The 19,128-nt window shown below is 40.3% G+C and overlaps 1 protein-coding gene across 5 annotated transcripts in view; it reads right to left on the reverse strand.

The window, feature by feature from the left end:
* The window catches only part of LOC110492148 (calmodulin-binding transcription activator 1), a 498,493-nt gene extending 480,115 nt beyond the window's left edge, over window positions 1-18,378 (reverse strand). For 3 of the 5 annotated variants that reach the window (XM_090203127.1, XM_036947090.2, XM_036947089.2), the window contains exons 1-2: window positions 18,225-18,378; window positions 13,209-13,310 (exon numbers count right to left, since the gene is read on the reverse strand). In XM_090203127.1, the coding sequence (XP_090059253.1) occupies window positions 13,209-13,310; window positions 18,225-18,249 (127 nt within the window). In that variant the 5' untranslated portion in view covers window positions 18,250-18,378. The remainder of the gene's footprint in view (window positions 1-13,208; window positions 13,311-18,224) is intronic. The other 2 variants (XM_090203128.1, XM_090203126.1) reach the window with 1 other exon arrangement.
* Window positions 18,379-19,128: the final 750 nt, after the last annotated feature.

Below are 19,128 nucleotides of genomic sequence, written 5' to 3' on the forward strand. Positions count from 1 at the left end.
GCCAGTCGACCAGACTCTTCCAGATCTGCCAGTCGACCAGACTCTTCCAGATCTGCCAGTCAGCCAGACTCTTCCAGATCTGCCAGTCAGCCAGACTCTTCCAGATCTGCCAGTCAGCCAGGATCTGCCAGAACCGCCAGCCAGCCAGGATCTGCCGGATCTAACTACCTGCCTGAGCTTCCTCTCAGTGCTGTGCTACCCATCAGTCCCGAGCTACTTCTGTCCCGAGCTGCCCCTCTGTCTCGAGCTGACCCTCTGTCCCGAGCTGTCATTAAGAAGGGTCACCTATCTAGGGACGCTAAGGAGGTGGACTAAAACTGTTATGGAGTGGGGTCCACGTCCAGCGCCAGAGCCGCCACCGCGGACAGATGCCCACCCACACCCTCCCCCATAGGTTTAAGTTGTGCGTCCGGAGTCCGCACCTTGGAGGGGGGGTACTGTCACGTTCTGACCATCGTTCGTGTGTGTTTTCCTTGTTTTAGTGTTGGTCAGGACGTGAACTGGGTGGGCATTCTATGTTGGATGTCTTGTTTGTCTATTTCTATGTCCGGCCTGATATGGTTCTCAATCAGAGGCAGGTGTTAGTCATTGTCTCTGATTGGGAACCATATTTAGGTAGCCTGGGTTTCACTGTGTGTTTGTGGGTGATTGTCCTTAGTGTTAGTTTGCACCAGTTTAGGCTGTTTCGGTTTTCATTACGTTTATTATTTTGCACTGTTTGTATTTAGATTCATGTTGCTATAGTCACAATAAACATGGATCGCAATCTACACGCCGCATTTTGGTCCGACTCTCCTTCACACCTAGAAAACCGTTACAAATATGGAGTTGGTCCCCCCTTTTGCTGCTTTAACAGCCTCCACTCTTCTGGGAAGGCTTTCACTAGATGTTGGAATATTGCTGTGGGGACTTGCTTCCATTCAGCCACAGGAGCATTATTGAGGTCGGGCACTGATGTTGGGCGATTAGGCCTGGCTCGCAGTCAGTGTTCCAATTCAACTCAAAGGTGTTTGATGGGGTTGAGGTCAGGGCTCTGTGCAGGCCAGTAAAATTCTTCCACTCTGATCGCTTTGTAACACGGGGGCATTGTCATGCTGAAACAGCAAAAGGCCTTTCCCAAACTGTTAACACAATGTTGGAAGCACAGAATCGTCTAGAATGTCATTGTATGCTGTAGCATTAAGATTTCCCTTCACTGGAACTAAGGGGCCTAGCCCGAACCATGAGAAACAGCCCCAGACCACTATTCCTCCTACACCAAACGTTCTCTTGGCATCCGTCAAACCCAGATTCGTCCGTCGGACTGCCAGATGGTGAAGCGTGAGTCATCACTCCAGAGAACGCATTTCCACTGCTCCTGAGTCTAATGGTGGCGAGCTTTACACCACTCCAGTTGAAGCTTGGCATTGCTCATGGTGATCTTAGGCTTGTGTGTGGCTGCTCAGCCATGGAAACCCATTTCATGAAGCTCCCGACGAATAGTTATTGTGCTGACGTTGCTTTCAAAGGCAGTTTAGGACTCAGTAGTGAGTGATCCAACTGAGGACAGACAATTTTTACGCACTACTTACTCAGCAGTCCCGTTCTGTGAGCTTGTGTGGCTGAGCCGTTGTTGCTCCTAGACGTTTCCACTTCACAATAACAGCACTTACAGTTGACCGCGGCAGCTCTATCAGGGCAGAAATTTGACAAACTGACTTGTTGGAAAGGTTGCGTCCTATGATGGGGCCACGTTGAAAGTCACTGAGCTCTTCAGTAAGGCCATTCTACTGTCAGTGTTTGTCTATGGAGATTGCATGGCTGCGTGCTTTGTTTCTCTCCATTTTTTTTACACCTGTCAGCAACGGGTGTTACTGAAACTGACAAATCCACTCATTTAAAGGGGTGTCCACATACTTTGTTATATAGTGTATTTGTGTATTTGTTCGTAAAATAAATGTGAAAGAATGTTTATTTATTTGTCTAATTTTAAGCTGTCTTTTTAGTCAAAGGATAATAATAGACCCTTATAATAGAACCTTTCTGATCTGGTATTAATTAAAGCAACCACACTTGCTTTTGAGAGCGTGTCAGTGGAAATCCTCTTTAGTACCAGGGGTATAGCATCTTTCTCTGATTCTTATCCTCCAACTAAAGCCACTGGTGACCCATCATGGCACATCTGCTGAAAACATTGCATTCTTTCCTGCTAATGTATTTTACAGGGCTATTAATGGATGAATTCTTAACATTCTATCAATTCTGGTGAGCCCATGCACAGAGAGCCCATGGCAAATACTTCTGATTTTAAGTACAGAACCTCCATTCCAGTCATGCACTAGGCCTATGTCAAGAGACCTATTGAAAGGGAACAGTCTAGTAAGCCCTAGCTTGTAGAATCCCACCATTCATTCACATGGTACAAACTGCTCTTCCAGCCACCTGATCAGGGAGGGAGAGAAACATCAGAGCCATGTTTAGTGTTGCTCCCACAGGGAGCAGGTAGTAGAGATGGATTCTTTAGCTGTTTGCTGCATCCAGCTGTACCTAGTAATTCTGCGTGTGTAAACTATTTTTATATGAGCTGAGCTGAACAGGTATCTGTAATCATTCGCTTCGCCCAATTAACAAGCCCGTGCAGCATCTGCTTATAGGTACCACCAAAGTGGTGTTATTGTTGACATCAGAGGCAAACAGGATAGAGCTAAATGATCAGAGATGTACCAGGGTCATGGCTAGAAAGGATCCAGATTTAGTCAAATTAAAGTCAGATTTGACTTTTTGTAGCAGGTTAGGAGAATTTACGCAGCAGGTTAAGATAATTAACATAGCAGTTCAGAAGAATTAGGTTAAGGTTAGGAAAAGGGTTAGGGTTAGCTTAAATGCAAAAAAAATTGACTTTGAACTTTAATTTGACAAAAGCTGGATCCCTTCTAGCCATGACCATGCACCAGGGAGGGAAATGAGAGGGAAAACGGGACATGGGCAAATTAGGAACAACAAGGAAATGGGCATTAGGGTAAAAAATCACGCACAAATATCTAACAAAACAAAAAGAGAAGTACATAACAAAAAGGGCAAAACATGTAAAAGATTGCGTTATTAAATGCTTTGCTTTTTAAGACTAGACCAATTAGCTATTGTTGGACTAATTCTATTTTCTAACTTTTTTCTAACTGTGGATTAGCTTTCAGCATACATTGCATACTCTGTCTGCAGAATGTTCATATGTTGTTTGTTTTCCAATGAGAAGCCATGTGAGTCCACTGTCCACTGAGTCCAGGCTCCAGCATTAAAGGTGATGTTTCAAGGCAGAGCAAACCACACTCTGATATTAACCACTAACCTAGCCAGCCTATCCCTCACACCCTCAGACGACATCATCGAGGGGAGATATCATCATCAGTCCCATTCATTATTATTTTATTAACTGTTTGTACAATTTGGTTATAAGGATGTAGCATATAATATGCATGCAACTTAAGTAAAAAAAAAAGGTATTGGGTCAAGTTTAAAAAGCTCAGAGTAGAGCAAATCTCCGTGTTTCAGATATGGCATCCACGTTCCAGATATGTTCACTGTCTACCTCTTGAGCACCGTAGGAGGGCCATGTTCTCCGCTTCTCACACTGTCAAGCTCAAGTCCTGTTATTAGGCTCAGACTGGCTCTCTGTTTGGAGAACACAGAACAAACCACAGAATCTGTTTTAAAATGCTAAACTGAAGCATATTTTCTCCCATTTATTAAGCCCACATTGTCAATTTGTTGCCATGTTATTTCAGCGATCCTCTGATTTTCTCCACTGGGCTTTTCCACAGCTGTGGAGGAGGAGAAGGTGTTCCTTTGAAAGCTTTAGTTCAAACAGAGTTTTGCTCACTAATAAAAGGTTTGTCAACTGTGCCGGTGAGACGAAAGGGAATCCACATATATATAGTAGGTGTGATAGATAAAGCCCCAGCCTGCTTCCACGTGGGAATAGGTTGGATGCCAGACGCGCAACATAAGCCTTTGACAAACATCTGAAAGTCAGTGATTAATCTGAACCACAAATTACCTCTGAGAATGTTTATGCAGAAATGGAACATCTGCCAAAATAGAGATGTTGTTCAAAAAAACACTTGTTGCTTAAAATAAATAAAATAGGGGGCGATAATTGAGTTAAAGGAAATATTCGTCACACAACAAACTATGTGACTGTTCTTTTCCAAATTAATAATTTGTCACTATATGACTGTTTTTAAAACTGTCTTCTAGACCTAGGCCTAACCACCTTGTAAAATGTGTATTTCTTATTTCTCATCTACTTTAAGGATAAATGAAATCTGAGACTGGAATTAGATGTTTATCAGATAGGCCAAGATGTTCATTAGATGAAATTATATTGAAATGGTGGTGGTCTCCCTCTCCGTCTGAACATCGAAAGGGACATCCTGGGAAATCTGGGATTTATCTGCTTCTAATGAAATGAATCAGACTAGCTGGATGAAGGCTTTGCATTTTGATATACTGTCCTGCATGCTAATCAATGTGCTGGTAATACAGTAGCCTAGGCCTATGGACGATTCCACACCAGGACAGACCAAAAATATTTGAGGTATCTCAGATTGTTCTGGCAATGCTCACATTAATGTCACTGCTTTTTAATAAGCTTAATAGCTTCCGGGTATGCTGGGATAAGGACCAGAGCTACAGCAATTGGGCTGGCTTTGTAGTGCCTGTCCCGAATGGCTTGTTCTTGTGAATGGGCACCATGTCAGTAGTGATGGGATTTTGTAAATGTGTTATATTGTTATGTTGTATCATGAGAAAAGGATTGCAAAGGTGCAATGCATATAATTCATGATGTTTAGCTGAGTGGAAAATGTAGGCTTTGATGATGGTCATTTTTTTATTAATAAGTGTTTAGTATGTTCTGATGGGAGGGGCTTCCCATACAAAAGGAGCCTCTGTTTCAGTTCAAAAGGGCGACCATTTTGGATTGAGCTGTTGATGGGGCAGCATTGTTTTAAGCGGCCAGGATGTATACTTTTGGTGGCAGTACTGTTGTTTTTCTTTCGGATTCACTATGTAAATAAACACCCTCCCACAGAAGTACCTTTGCGGCTCCGCCATCTTTTTATTTGATAGAGGTTAGGTTTTTCAGTTTAGCCTTCTGGTCTACTCTACGCGGCATAAGCTTATTAAAGAGCAGTAATACTATTAAGAGCAGTGTGCGGGTTCCTTCTATTTTCTCATCTTATTCAACTGTTACCATGCACCTGCAACAAAGATAGCTCAGATGTGCGAGTGCCCTTTGAATTTTGAATGCTCACATTAATAAAAATATGACGTTCAATGCCAAACTGTGGGTCATGGGGTCGGCAGACTTTCAACGTACTCTTGAAAGTTGTAATAGTAGACCAGGTGAAATGTCTAAATTGGGTAGTGCATCATCAGCTCCTCTTGTCATGTTAGTCATTACATACATTAGATAACTATTTATAACTTGTCAGAAATGTCCAGAACAACTAGCCCATGTCAGTTAATGTTTTTTGTTGTTGCTGTAAACCTGAACCGTTTGTGTCATGAACAGAGCTTGTGCCCATAGAAATAGACGTGGTGAGTGCGGGGGGGGGGGGGGGGGGGATGTTCTACAATGCTGGAAGGGAGCCTCGAGTTAAAAAGTTTGGGAACCCCTGGTCTATAGTGTGGTTTCTAGCGTTTTTGGGGGGCTTCATAGAGCCTATGTGGCATGTTGAAAATGTTTTCTTCATATGAATTTGTCTCTAGCGTTTGAACGGTTTAAGCTACAAAATATTATGACCATATTCCTGAACGCTACGACTCTCAGGAACATGTATGTCTTTTTTCCTCTCTGATGCTAACAAGGACTCATTAGAAGGGAGTGTGATAAAAAAAACACACATTCAAAACATACTTTCTTCAGACTGGAATGTGGCATTACCTGATTTGACATATCTTTGTGTTATTTATTGAGCTCCTTAGTTTTCAGATGATTTTAAAATTATGTAATTACTTTTAAGAGGCAGGTAGCCTAGTGGTTAGTGTGTTGGGCCAATAACGGAAAGGTTGCTGGATCGAATCCCTGAACTCTGTTGTTCTGCCCCTGAACAAGGCAGTTAACAAACTGTTCCCCGGTAAGCTGTCATTGTAAATAAGAATTTGTTCTTAACTGACTTGCCTAGTTAAATAAAGGTTCCTTTTTTAAAATGATTATAATTTAATAGTTGTTTAAATAAAATTTCAAAAATGGTGAGCGAGCGTTGTGCCTTTTCCTTTTCAATGATTATATAAAATGTTGGTTGCACCTCGACGTTGGTTGAACACCCTTCACTTCTTTCCTAATTACTTTAATGAACATTTCATTTAAAGCGTTGCTTTTCTATACAGATCTTTTTAATAATAATCTGCCCCCTTGCAATTAACCTTTTTTTCTCTTTTTTTTGTACATCTGAACCCTGTAAGAATACAGTTGATTAGCTATAAGGGATATAATGACACCAAGATGATACAGCAGACATGTAACGCCTTTTAAAAAAGGCCTAAAATGGCCACTTTCATCATGATTTTCTCAAAACCGGTTTGTGATACAAAGATAAAAAGCATGTCAAACATCCATCTGCCTAATTAAGTTTCTATGTGAAAATTAACAGAACAATTTGAGATACCGGGCTATCCTGGCTTAGAAACGCCTGTATCTCTTAAAGGCACAGTCTAATGCTGCACCATTGGGTAGGCAGCCTTCTATAGGCCTAATCAAGTCCCTTACAGCAAACATGGTCAACACATTTTTAAGGCTATGATGTAAGATATATCAGAAGGCATGGCTGATAACAGAAAGAGCTCACAAATTGGAAGGAACAACAATGGAAAATTGAACTAGAAGAGTCTGAGATCTAAGATGACCCCCGATGACTTTCTAAGCCAAACTGATGAGTAAGGCCTTTATCTGTCGATGTATACCTGCCAGTCTGTATCGACTGACGATTTTAGTCGCTAATACTCTCAGATTAGGGAATGCTCATCTACCAACAAATAAGCCTACAGAGTTAATTGTGTGTAAGATTACATAAATAGACTAGCCCTCAATAGACACCTATCGGGATTACTATGAAATATATTTGTTTCCACCACCCTACAGAATTGCATCATTATGAGAAACAACCACGATCCTGTTTTGCAAATCAAATCAATGTTTGTCTGATTTTATGCAGGTATGATTATTATAGCCCACAAAATAAACTATCCCATCTGGCTAACAACAAGCAATTGGTTGTAAAACACAAGTGCAACACAGGCAAAAACAAGAGCTTGTTATATCAGAACCCAGCTAGCACATTTGGTTATTTGGAAGTTATTGGAACATACGTTTTTTGTTTCCCATTGGCACTTGGAATGAAGCCCTACGTTTTTTTTAATGTTCTGAGAAAGGAAGTTCTGGGAATATACATTTTTAGGTTGCAGAGAGGTTCTGAGAATGTTTTACTATGGTTCCCTGAAAGTTTTCCTGGGGGTTTTAATAACGTTCTGAGAATGGAAATTCTAGGTTATGTTATGGTAATTAAATAACGTTCTGAGATCATGTTTATATAAAACTTTGAATAACACTGCTAGCTTAGTTTGGGTTAACTGTTTTGAACTCCAAGCATGTTATTGCATTAATCATGCAATCACATTAACCTTTTTATTGTGGAATGGCATCAATGAGATTCAAACCTATAATCTTCTGTTCGAATTAGTCCATTGCGCCACCAGGAGGGAGCTAGCATGTCATGTTTTTTTGAACTCATACAAGGATGTTTATTTTAGTCTATTCAAACAAACCCCATTTCAAAGGAAAACAAGCACTCATTAAGATCAGGTGTGGCCAATTAGTTAGCGCGGTCAACACACCTGAACACACTTAACAAGATAGAGGAGAGAGTCATTTGATGCTAATAAAGGAACGTACAGGGTTTTAAATAACATTCTTAGAACATTCTCTGAATGTTAATAAAGGTTTCTTGTGTTTTTTATTGAAAGTTTTAGTAATGTTCTCTGAACAATTTGAGAACATGACTTTAAATAGAACCATGAGGAAACCTGTAGGAAACGTTATGCTGAAGTACTGAAATTCCCACAGAAGGTTGTTTCTTAACATTTTCTGAACTATTTGAGAACTTTCCCAATGTCAAAGCAGTTGGAGAGCGTTCATATAACATTACCAAAATGTAAATTAAATGTAACCATGTTTGAACTTTAAGGAAACGTTCTGTTAATTAATGAAATGAAAGTTATTTTGTCAAGTTACTTAAATGTGCTGACAATGTTCCAAAGTCAAGCAATTATCCTGCACCATTACCACAGGTCAACCACGTTCTCACGAAGCACTAAGAAACACATGGTTCTCAAAACGTTATGTGCTAGCTGGGAAGGTGCTGAGTTAAGCTGGGCTGAGTTGAGTTGAGCTGGGCTGGGCTGAGCAGGGCTGGGCTGGTGGGCAGCCAATTATTGCCCTGGTGATGATAAAGGAGCTGTCTAAGAGAAAGTTTGCCTAGGGCCTAGCCACCTACAGTACCACTCGACTACTCAGGTGATTTGGGCCCCTTCAAAAGCCAGTAAGGGGCCTATAAAATCTGCTGTTCTATGCCTACTACAGGGCCTGTTTTTGATGAGCACACTGTCAAGCCTATTTCTATTCCTTGGTAGTAGGGACTTGGGAGGGGATAGAGCATGCCTTTTCATGAGTCAGAACACCCTCAATCAAATAGACCCCAACAATATATATTCCTCTGTGCTGATCTTTGGATTATCACTGATCCTGCCTGTGAAGCAGCAAACAGTTGGGGGAATTTAAGGGTATCTGTCATGCTAGCTTGTTCTGGCCCCACCCTGGAGATGAGAGCGTGGGTCATGAGGCTGGAAAGGCTGACAAAAACAAATCTTTAATCAATACCCTGGCCCTCAACACAAAACCCTCCCTCCTCCGTCTCTGGCTCAGTGTGCTCTGAGAGTGACAGTTTTTCATTTTAATCTGTGCCTAGTGCTGCCCATATTGTGGGGAAATGGTGAGCTAATATTATGGTTCCTTGGCTCATTCAGTAAACCATTGTTGGCTGTGCATAGTGTCTAGGCTATTTAGTGAAGCACTTGTGAAGATCTAAGATCTTTCTTAAGAACTACAGATGTAGGATCTTAATTTGAGCCAGTTTGCCAAAGCAGGGAAATAATCCTGCAGCAACAGGACATTTTAATTATTTTGTGGATTATAATGAATGGACATTTTTGTAGGAGTTAATACCTTTTCCGTAAGAGAAAAACATGTCTGAAATGTCAAAGTGGAAATTACAAACAGAAGCCTTTTTAAACCTCAAATAAACTACAAGTTGCCAGTGGTGTAAAGTACTTTAAAGTGCTAATTTTTTCTTTTTTTCTTTCACCTTTATTTAACAAGATACGCCAGTGGAGAACAAGTTCTCATTTACTTTCTGTGACCTGGCCAAGATAAAGCAAAGCAGTGTGACAAAAACAACAACACAGAGGGCCACATAAACAAACGTACAGCCAATAACACAATAGAAAAACATATGTACCGTGTGTGCAAATGCAGAAGAGTAGGGGGGTAAGGCAATAAATAGGCCATAGAGGCGAAATAATTACAATTTAGCATTAACACTGGAGTGATAGATGTGCAGATGATGATCTGCAAGTAGAGATACTGGGGTGCAAAAGAGCTAGAGGATAAATAACAATATGGAGATGAGGTAGTTGGGTGTGCTATTTACAGATTGGCTGTGTACAGGTGCAGGTACTTAAGTAGTTTTTTGAGTATCTGTACTTTACTATTTATATTTTTTACAACATTTACTTCACTACATTCCTAAAGAAAAGTATGTATTTTTTTTAAACAAATACTTTTAAGACTTTTACTCAAGTAGTATTGTACTGGGTGACTTTCACCTTTACTTGAGTAATTTTCTATTAAGGTATCTTAACTGTTTTTTTTTTTTTCAAGTATGACAATTGAGTACTTTTTCCACCACTGCAAGTTGCATTGCAGGAAAGTTCTCCTGCAAAAGGTCCTACATATGTAAGCTAAATCCAAAATAATTCACAACTGCCCAGTATTCAATATGCAATATAGTCTAGCTATGTCTTTAGTGACAGATGCACAACACTAGGCTATATCACAAACATGAATACACAGTATATAACAGAAACATAACTCCAATCAGATAAACAACCAAAATGTTAAACAACAGTAAATAACAATATTAAAGGCATTTAACATCCATACACAAAAGGAAGTCAAGCACACAGCCATGCAGCAAACATATTTTCTATAACATGCAATTCAGCCATGCATTTTTCATTAGGCATACTCAATAGGCCCATTCAAGCATATGAAACACATGACACAGCAAAGACATCACAAGACATGCTAAAACAACATAGAACAAATCAAACAGACTGGTATACAATTAGAGAGCCTGGAGCATTTACAGGGTAATAATTACCAGATCCAAATAAATTAGAACCAGACATAGGGATCAAATAAGTGAAAAGCCTAACGAGTTATCTGTCTACAGACAGAAACAACCCTAAAGTGCCTCAATCCTTGTGGAGGAAAACACTGCAAACCTCATCCTCAAGGCCCACTAAAGACCCAGTCCATCCACAAACACTGTCCCCCTCTCCAGTGGCTGGTCCACACTGAAAACATTATTAGAATAGTAGGAATAAAAACACTGATTGAAGCGAAACAAGAGCTAGAAGGCATTGATTGGTCAGCCAAGATGCAGTGCTGGGCTAATAACATGCTGTCAATCAAATGCAATCAATCTGGGTGAGCTGTTGTAAGACATGTGGGAGGAGGGAAGGTAGGTAGAGGGGAGTTAAGCTCTTTTGCTGAGTTGTTGCCATTACCCAAACAAACAACCACTTCTGATGACAAATAAAGCATTTGAGTTCCATCTCTAAAATGAGCTAATCATACACTCAGCATATTATTTGCATCAAAAGCCTAATTCTTAATTTCCATATTGACTGCCATGTTGCATTGGCCATAACTAGCCTTTATGTTAACAAATCTAAGCTATTGCTATATGAACCTCCTCTTCACTCTTTCTACAGTATGATGCCAATACAGACCTATACCCAAACTCTAAAAAGATTTAAGATCTCACTGATTTTGCTTCTGGCTTAACAAGGCTTTGATTGGACTAACCTGAGGGGTATACTACAAAGCAGGATCAATGAGTTAGCCAGCTAACTTTGATGAACAACCGGAAATAACACATTTTCTGGTTCATTAAGGAAGCTAAACTTAGAAATGGGTTTTTGGTTGTTGAGTCAATGAGACCATGCTCATTTCAAGCTTACCTTAACCAAAAAAAGACCAGGTTATTTCAGAAGATTTTTGGCACATCTCATTGATCCTGTTTTGTAGTATACCCCTCAGACTCTTCTTGATTAGCATAATCTCTTCAAATATGAATGATTAGAGAGGCAGTGAGTAGGCCCATACTTCTGAAAGTCAAAACAATGCTTGATTAGGCCCACTGCTAGGGGGGAAACTTGAGATGGGCTTTACTATGACAAGAGAGCAAATTAAAGTGCCATCATGGTTCCCTCACAGTAATCATAATAACAATGGTTGTTGTCAAAGACTCCACTCTACAGGCCAACTTTCTTACAGTCTGGTGACTCTTGATGGGGAGGGAAGAGAGGGAGATGTACACTTTTTGTGGAATGCTGGCCAACCAAATATTGTAGTTAGTTAGCCTGAATTATTTATATAACAGTGTGAGGCTACTTAGAGTAAAAAAAGATTGAAGATTTGAGTCTGTCATGGTGTTGCTAAATTGAACAGGCCTATATTCAGAAGTGAGGCTGAGAAAGGCTAAGTCAAAGAGCTGCAAAACATATTAGAAAGGAAGTTCAACAAACGTGCACACGAACAGTTAACTGCCTGCAACAAACTGAAAACATCTCTTTACGTATTTCAGCTCTCACCCATCCATGCAAAGCCCATCTCAAGGAGAGCAGAGGTGAGAGCTTGTGGCACGCACACGGCACACACACACGGCACAAACACAGTCAGCCAAGGAAGGACTCAGCCAGCCCTTTATCATAACTACTCCCACAATTACTCAGATCACCGGTTTACCTGCCTGGGCCTGGGCTGCTCTGAGCAGCATTACAGTGTCCTGGTGAAACCTCCAGGCAGCCAGCCAGGCAGGCAGAGAGAGCACATTAACTAGGCCGCCTGACATGGGAATAGGATGCCATAATAACACGCACCAGCATGTAGGGAGAGCAAGACTAGAGAAAACACTCACAAAACAGACTAGTCACAGCTGGGGGGGTGATGCGTTAGTCCCGAATCCCAATCACTAAGAATCACAGACTACAACACCAACCAACTCCTTTGCTGCCTCTAAATCTACATCTCAAAGTGTGTTGAGTAAAAACGCAGAGCTTTGAAGCGGCTAAAGCAATATCAAGGAGAACAGTGTAATGAGTGAAGAGCATAACAAGGAGATGTGGTTGATTTCAGCCTCTCTTTTCAAAACACTACTCCAAATACACTTCATTACCTAGATCAACAGAGTCATTGACAGTGGAGGAACTGTAAAGGAAGCTGCTGTGGTCTTTAAGCATGAAGAAAGAAGTCACTTTCACAGAGACACAAACTGCTCTACGACGTTCCAGCATGCATGGCAATCTTTTCATTAACGGAATGTTGTGAATTCAAAGGAGGCTCCTCTTGATTAGGCTAGCTGTTAAAACTGAAATTATGCAACTTATCAGGGCCATAGAAACACTTCTAGCATTTAGCAAACATAGCAGCCTGATCCCAGTGCATTCCTCATCCAGATGAATGGATAGGAGAGCTTCTAGCTCCAAGTGGTAGCCTTCCTTCTCTTTCGGGGCCTGCCCTGCTCCTGATCTCCTGGCCTCAACCTGAAACAATCACTCTTAGTTAACGACAACACTTCTGCTATTGACAGCATGATCCCGTAAAGCAGACACTTCAATCACCAGAGCAGCAAGCTCCTCTCCGGTCCAGGAGGAACACCCAGAGCAGAAGAGGAGAGGAGGAGGGGGTGGGGGTGGGGGGGGTCAGATGAAAATCAAGAGGTAAATAAATGAATCGATGAATGAATAATAGATGTGCCAGCTATAGTGGGCTCTCGGAGCAGAGCACAGTGCCACGGGGGGATGCAGTATTATTAACACTCTCTTACTGTTCATCTCTGTGTCATCACTGATACTCTTAGGAGGAGCATGGCCGGCATAACACACAGCTGATCTGTACATTCGATCCGGATTACGAATTTTCTTCAGTCCTTCAGGAGGCAAAAAGAGAGTAGAGAAAATCGAGGAAAAGAAGTAGGGTATTCTCCCAGATGCTTACAATAGCCCAATACAGCCCTGTTTCTTTCCCCCATGCAAACACATTGACAGACAAGGAGCAGCTGGACAGTGAAGATGTTTACCTGCAAACAACAGATTAGAAACAAACCTCACAATAATGTAACTAAGGCTTGAGTTATTCAGGAGACAGAGTTATTACAGACACAACAGAAACTGGATAACAGTACTACTCATAGCCCTGACCTTGGCTTAACCTAAACCCCTGGATTGTGAAGAGTTAGCCTGCAATATAGTATCATGACCAAAATAAACAACTACCAGGATGGGTGATCAGCACTATTCACTGCCGAGGTGTAAAGATAACATATTTCAGCAAAATAGTCATCCACAGCTATACAGTGGGCTATATTCAAAATATTACATGCTACTGACAAAGAGCAAAGTGGTAAACCTAAGCTCCAATAAACATTGTCATACACCCCAAAATATTTCCACCACCAGGCATCTCTAGTGAAAAGTGAAGGAAATATTTTGATATTAGGTGCACAGTTGAAACTTTCACAGACATTATTTTTTAAAAACACACCATTTATGCAAGTGGGAAAAGTGGTTCATGAGTAGTTCTATGTCACTGTTGAGAGTTCAAGACTGACACTTCAGCTGTCACTGAGTCTGGCACATTTTACTTTACATCTCAATGATCTTAGAGATCGTATTTCCAAACAGTTCTGACAGGTCTAGCATACAATACACCTTATTTTAAAAATCTAACAAAAAATAAGTCGTTGCATCATGGTTTTACATATGTAGAATAACTCAAGAGTTCTAAATTAGCTATTAAAAAACAAAACATGCGTATCAGACAATCTGACAGATCCAACCTGATTGATTTGTTCCATAGCATAGTGCCAGACATTTTGCTTGCTCGTTGGTATAGTCCTACATGATTGCTTATCTATTCTATTCATTATTTTTTTCTATGCTGCTGAATAATGCATCTCTTGGTTTAAACGAACAGTTCTATTTTTTTTCCCTGTTCTGGGAATGGTCCCTAATGACGAGTGAAGGGGCTAGCAATCAGGCTCATTGTAGGCCTGGCTGGGTTTGATTCAGGTCGATATTGGTCCACATCACATCAGTAGTAAGCTGGATGAATCAATGTGATCAATCAGAGAGGGCCTTGGCGGCATAGAGACAGACTGGTCTAAAGTATGACACCACCTGTCATCGGCAGCCAGAGTCAGCCAGAGTCTGGAGCACGGAGGGAGCAGACTTCCATCCATCCACACCTCACTAATTCAATTAAGGAAAAGGAAAAATCTCCAGCCTGATTCCTGGTTGATTCCACACAGAACTATACAAAGGAATGGCTGAGGAAGAAACGGTCTGTCTGAGATCAGGGGGAGAAGGTCACTTGTTCGATGATGTAACACTAGGCTACAGCCTGACTGAAGTTAATGACTGTGTGATTTCCAGATGACTTATTCTATTTTTGCACTCTGTGAACTTTCCAAACCCAGACAGACATCAACTATAAATAGGCCCCTACCATATTTGTTTGCAAAAGCATTGATACTTTTAAAGTGTATTATAGCCTCTCTTACTCACAGGTCTACAGTACAGTATGACCATATATCACATTCAAGTTGACATACAAGGTTATGTTTTCTCTGTTGAGGAAGATACCCTTCAGTGAGAACATGTTATAACCAGGTAAAGTGTACTGACCCAGAGATAGGCTAGGCTACAGAGGAGAGAAATGGCCTTCTGTCTACAGACCAAGGAGACTAAGTTAGTGGAGCTTATATAAGAAACATATCTGGCATTGCCTCTGTCCACTTCACACCCTTTATAAATACATGATCACCACTCTGAAGTCCTGAAGGATTCAAAGGTGTCGGGGGTTTACTTTAAAGTCTAAATTGAGAAGGAAAGATGTGTCACTTTATTGGAATGATCTTTATTCAACACCTGCTATTTCCATTCCCTCCGTGACTAGTGGTATTTTTAGACTCACTGTTCTTTAGGAAGTGTTGGGGAAAGCCCTATCCCCCAGGGTCTAGCAATCAGTTAGATGGGTCAGAAGTAACTCCTGGTGTTACTCTGTACAAAGAAGACCACTGAGAGAGACTGGCTCATATCCTCATGGGAGTAGCACAGGATGTGACCTACAGTGCCATCAGGAGACCTGCCAAACAAGCAAACTATACCTATAGCCCCCACCCCACCACAGTCCAGGTGCTTCAAGGACAAAGGGATAAAAGAGATGGTGTTAATACCTGTGGGAGGATTACTGGATATACAGGAAAACGGTAGTGCATTAGTAGCAGTGCTGAAATAATATAAATATTATAGATGTTTTATTTATTTTTATCTCTAGGCCTAGACTATTCCATATTCTTCACATGTTCCTTTACTGAGACACATCATTGGATAACCGATTTTAAATGAATATGGAATAGAAAAACAAAGACTGGATGACTATTCTATGTAAAAGCTACCCGGCTCCAGATTGCCTGAGAGGACATTGTGTTTATGTGGAGGCATGAAGCACTCGTCTCTCTCTCCTCCTTCATCCTCCCCCTCCCCCTCCTTCACTGACCAACCTCACAGGAACACCGAAAATAACTCAACCTGCTCAGCAATGGGAGTTTCAAGTCAGGGTTTCAGTAAAAGCTCCTGGTGATGGAGAGGCAAAGAAATGAACAAAGGTAGTGACTATAGATACATTCATCTTGTGTGTATGGATGTAATGCATTAGGTCTAAACGCCACTGTGAAGTAGTAAGTCATTCCTATTACAGAGATAGGTATCCTCCCTTTTTAATTTTGTCATATACATTAGGCCTACTACTACACTTTAAATGTAAAGTGTGTCCCGGTATAGTCATTCCTTTTTCACAGCTCAATACCACCCCCCTGTGGAGTTTTGTTTAGGAGTTGGCACAACCAGCTCACAGGCTCAGCTCTCTCATCTTTGTTATTGTTGTCTTACACAACAGTATAGGAACACATTGACCATCAGTGTTATCTTTATCGTGTAAACCTAGATCATAAGTATGTATAGTATTTTTATTCTATATTGGAGGTGGCTCAAGCTGTGATAAGGCATACACAAATAGAAAGTACAAGATGGCAACTATTTGTCCCTATTGAGGCTACTAAGCTCACCCTAAATGAACACTCCCCTAATTCTTTTGACATCAATAGTTCTCTCTACATTAGTGTGTCAACATGGAACATTTCAGTGTATCTAATTATTTGATGTCTGTTTTAGGCCACTCTATGCATTCCAGATATTGCCAGCCATTTGAAAATATGAGCTCGCTCTTTGTCACCACCCCCTGGTTACATATGAACAATACAACTTAATGTATTTGAAAATATTATGAAGAGCATCGTAGACTAAATGCAAGAAAGCTCGACTGCAGTTTAAAAAACGACGCAGAACAACTCTAATGTTTATGAAAGCCGTGCACATTTTAAAGTTTAAAATGCATATACTAAGCCTTTATACACTATAGGAATGAATAGGCTGTCCACTCGATTGTATTATCACATACTATCAATAATTATGATGCAGTATACATATACTTCTACTGCAATTAGGATACTAATTATAACATTGATTTTCTTCTAAACAAATCTACTTTGCAGGTTAATATGGTTTAGTCATAATCAAGCTTCTTAATAGCCTTAATTAAACAATGTTCATTGTGAACATGTTACACTTCTAAATGCATGCATTCCTCCTGTCTTATTCTAATTATTTATTATTACTTATTCTATTATTATAACATTTTGATTATTTTGACAATGCATTGTTAACTAATACTCAAGTGTTATAATCTCCTAATTAAATAACATATTCAATAATAAGTCAATATGGATCCAGACCAGATGCACATTTCAACCCAAATTAACTTCAAATATTCAATAGTGAAATAGGCTAGAATATCAAAACTTCCTTTTCAGATTGTCCCTTTGACAGAAAGTTAACACCCTTTTTGGCTAAATTAAAAACGCTCTTTAGAATCTTACTATCCATCACATCTGAGACACATCTGGTGGCATTCAATTCCAAAGCTGTGTATGGTACAACATTCTAGTTTTTTTTATTATATATATAATATATATATATATTATAGCAAACATCGACATGATTATAAAATAACACTTTTAACTGAGCAATAATATAATGTTGTCTGTAAGACCGACACCAACTAAAATCTCACTCGATAGGGTAGTTCCCTTTCCCTTTCAGGAACCTCAACCAACGGGTGATCTCGTCGAGTAAATAAAAAGATTGTCCAGGACTTGCAAGCAAGCATTTTTGTTACCAGACATGGTCACTGGATGGCTAAAATGCATTCTAAGCAAACTAAACTACAATCTAACGTTTGATACGTAGATTGTTATAGATATTCCATGTCAAATAGCCTACGTAATAGCTTGCTTGCGTTTATGTAATAAAAACACGCTTATTTTCAAAGCTGGATAAATAGAACAGAAGTTGGCAATGACATGTTGTTGTCATTAACTTAGCTTGTTTTATAGCTATTTAGCTTGCTGCTTCACTGAACTGAATCTAGAATAAATTACGATTATACAATCCAGCTTTTAGATCATGCTGGCTATTTTGTCTTCTTGTTTTTATCATGTGTAGGCTCTGATGGGCATAGCTGGCTAGAAGGCTAGCTAATATTAGCTGGCTAGGTAATGTTGTCTCCACGTTTAGCTGCCTGGTATTTCGGAGGAAATACAAGAGTGCTATTCTTGTAAAAACTCCACGTCTCTCATCACATATTTTACCAAAGTCTGACTTTAAAATATTGTATATCACATAGTTGTCTTACTGGTAAATTAATCCCATTATATCTCTCTTACCTTCCGGCTTGTTTTCGGCAGCCATTTCCCCTTCGCGCGCAACATCCTCCTCCTCCTCACGACCGTGGGTACCACGCGCGTGCACGGCGAGGACAGCACGAGGAGGGACTCGAGGAGCAGCAGCGAGTCCAGCCAATGCAAACTTACCATTGGTTGTGAGGCAATGACTGACAATGTTACTCTGGAATGGCTAGTGACATCAAGAAAAAACACGCATCCAATGCAACTACCAGACCACGTCATTGGCCGAAAGGTAACACCTCAAAAGTAAATGAACCAATCTGCTTTGGAATGGGCTAATAATTATGTTATAATGACGCCATTTGGAATTGGGCATGAAGTCATAGTCTATGTCAGATTCAAATGTATACTGCTTAGATTAGGCTACATACAATAATTTCATAAAGTCAGCCATTTAGCTTATGCAACATAAAAAAATGTATACATACATGTAAAGTGTTTATATAGGCTAATTCATAGTAGACGTTTACTATCCCTTTCTGCAGCTCTAACCATTTGAATTTGTGAATGTGTGAATTTTGTGTGAATGTGTGAATTTTCTGTAATTCATGTAATTCGGGGCTCATCTCTAAAGAGACATTGAGACTCGCTGATAAGATAAAGGTTAAATAAAATACAAATAAATGTGTCTCTGATGGGCCAGACGCATGGGTGCTGAAAAGACAGCTCCATTCTTCGAGGACGCGGGTGATGTCACTGCGCAGCTATCGACGCGCTCGCACAGCAGCATAGCAAACGGAGAAAAAATAACACTGAGCGAAAATCAAAGCCCCGAAGTCCCTATTCAGAAATACAAGACACTAAAAGCATTATATATAATTTGAAGAGAGTGAGCATAATCATTATGTGTACAATGCACTGAATATAGCATGTATTTTAAAGT

This window comes from Oncorhynchus mykiss, chromosome 16, assembly GCF_057628025.1.
Source record: "Oncorhynchus mykiss isolate SJ-2025 chromosome 16, ASM5762802v1, whole genome shotgun sequence".
Classification (NCBI taxonomy): domain Eukaryota; kingdom Metazoa; phylum Chordata; class Actinopteri; order Salmoniformes; family Salmonidae; genus Oncorhynchus; species Oncorhynchus mykiss.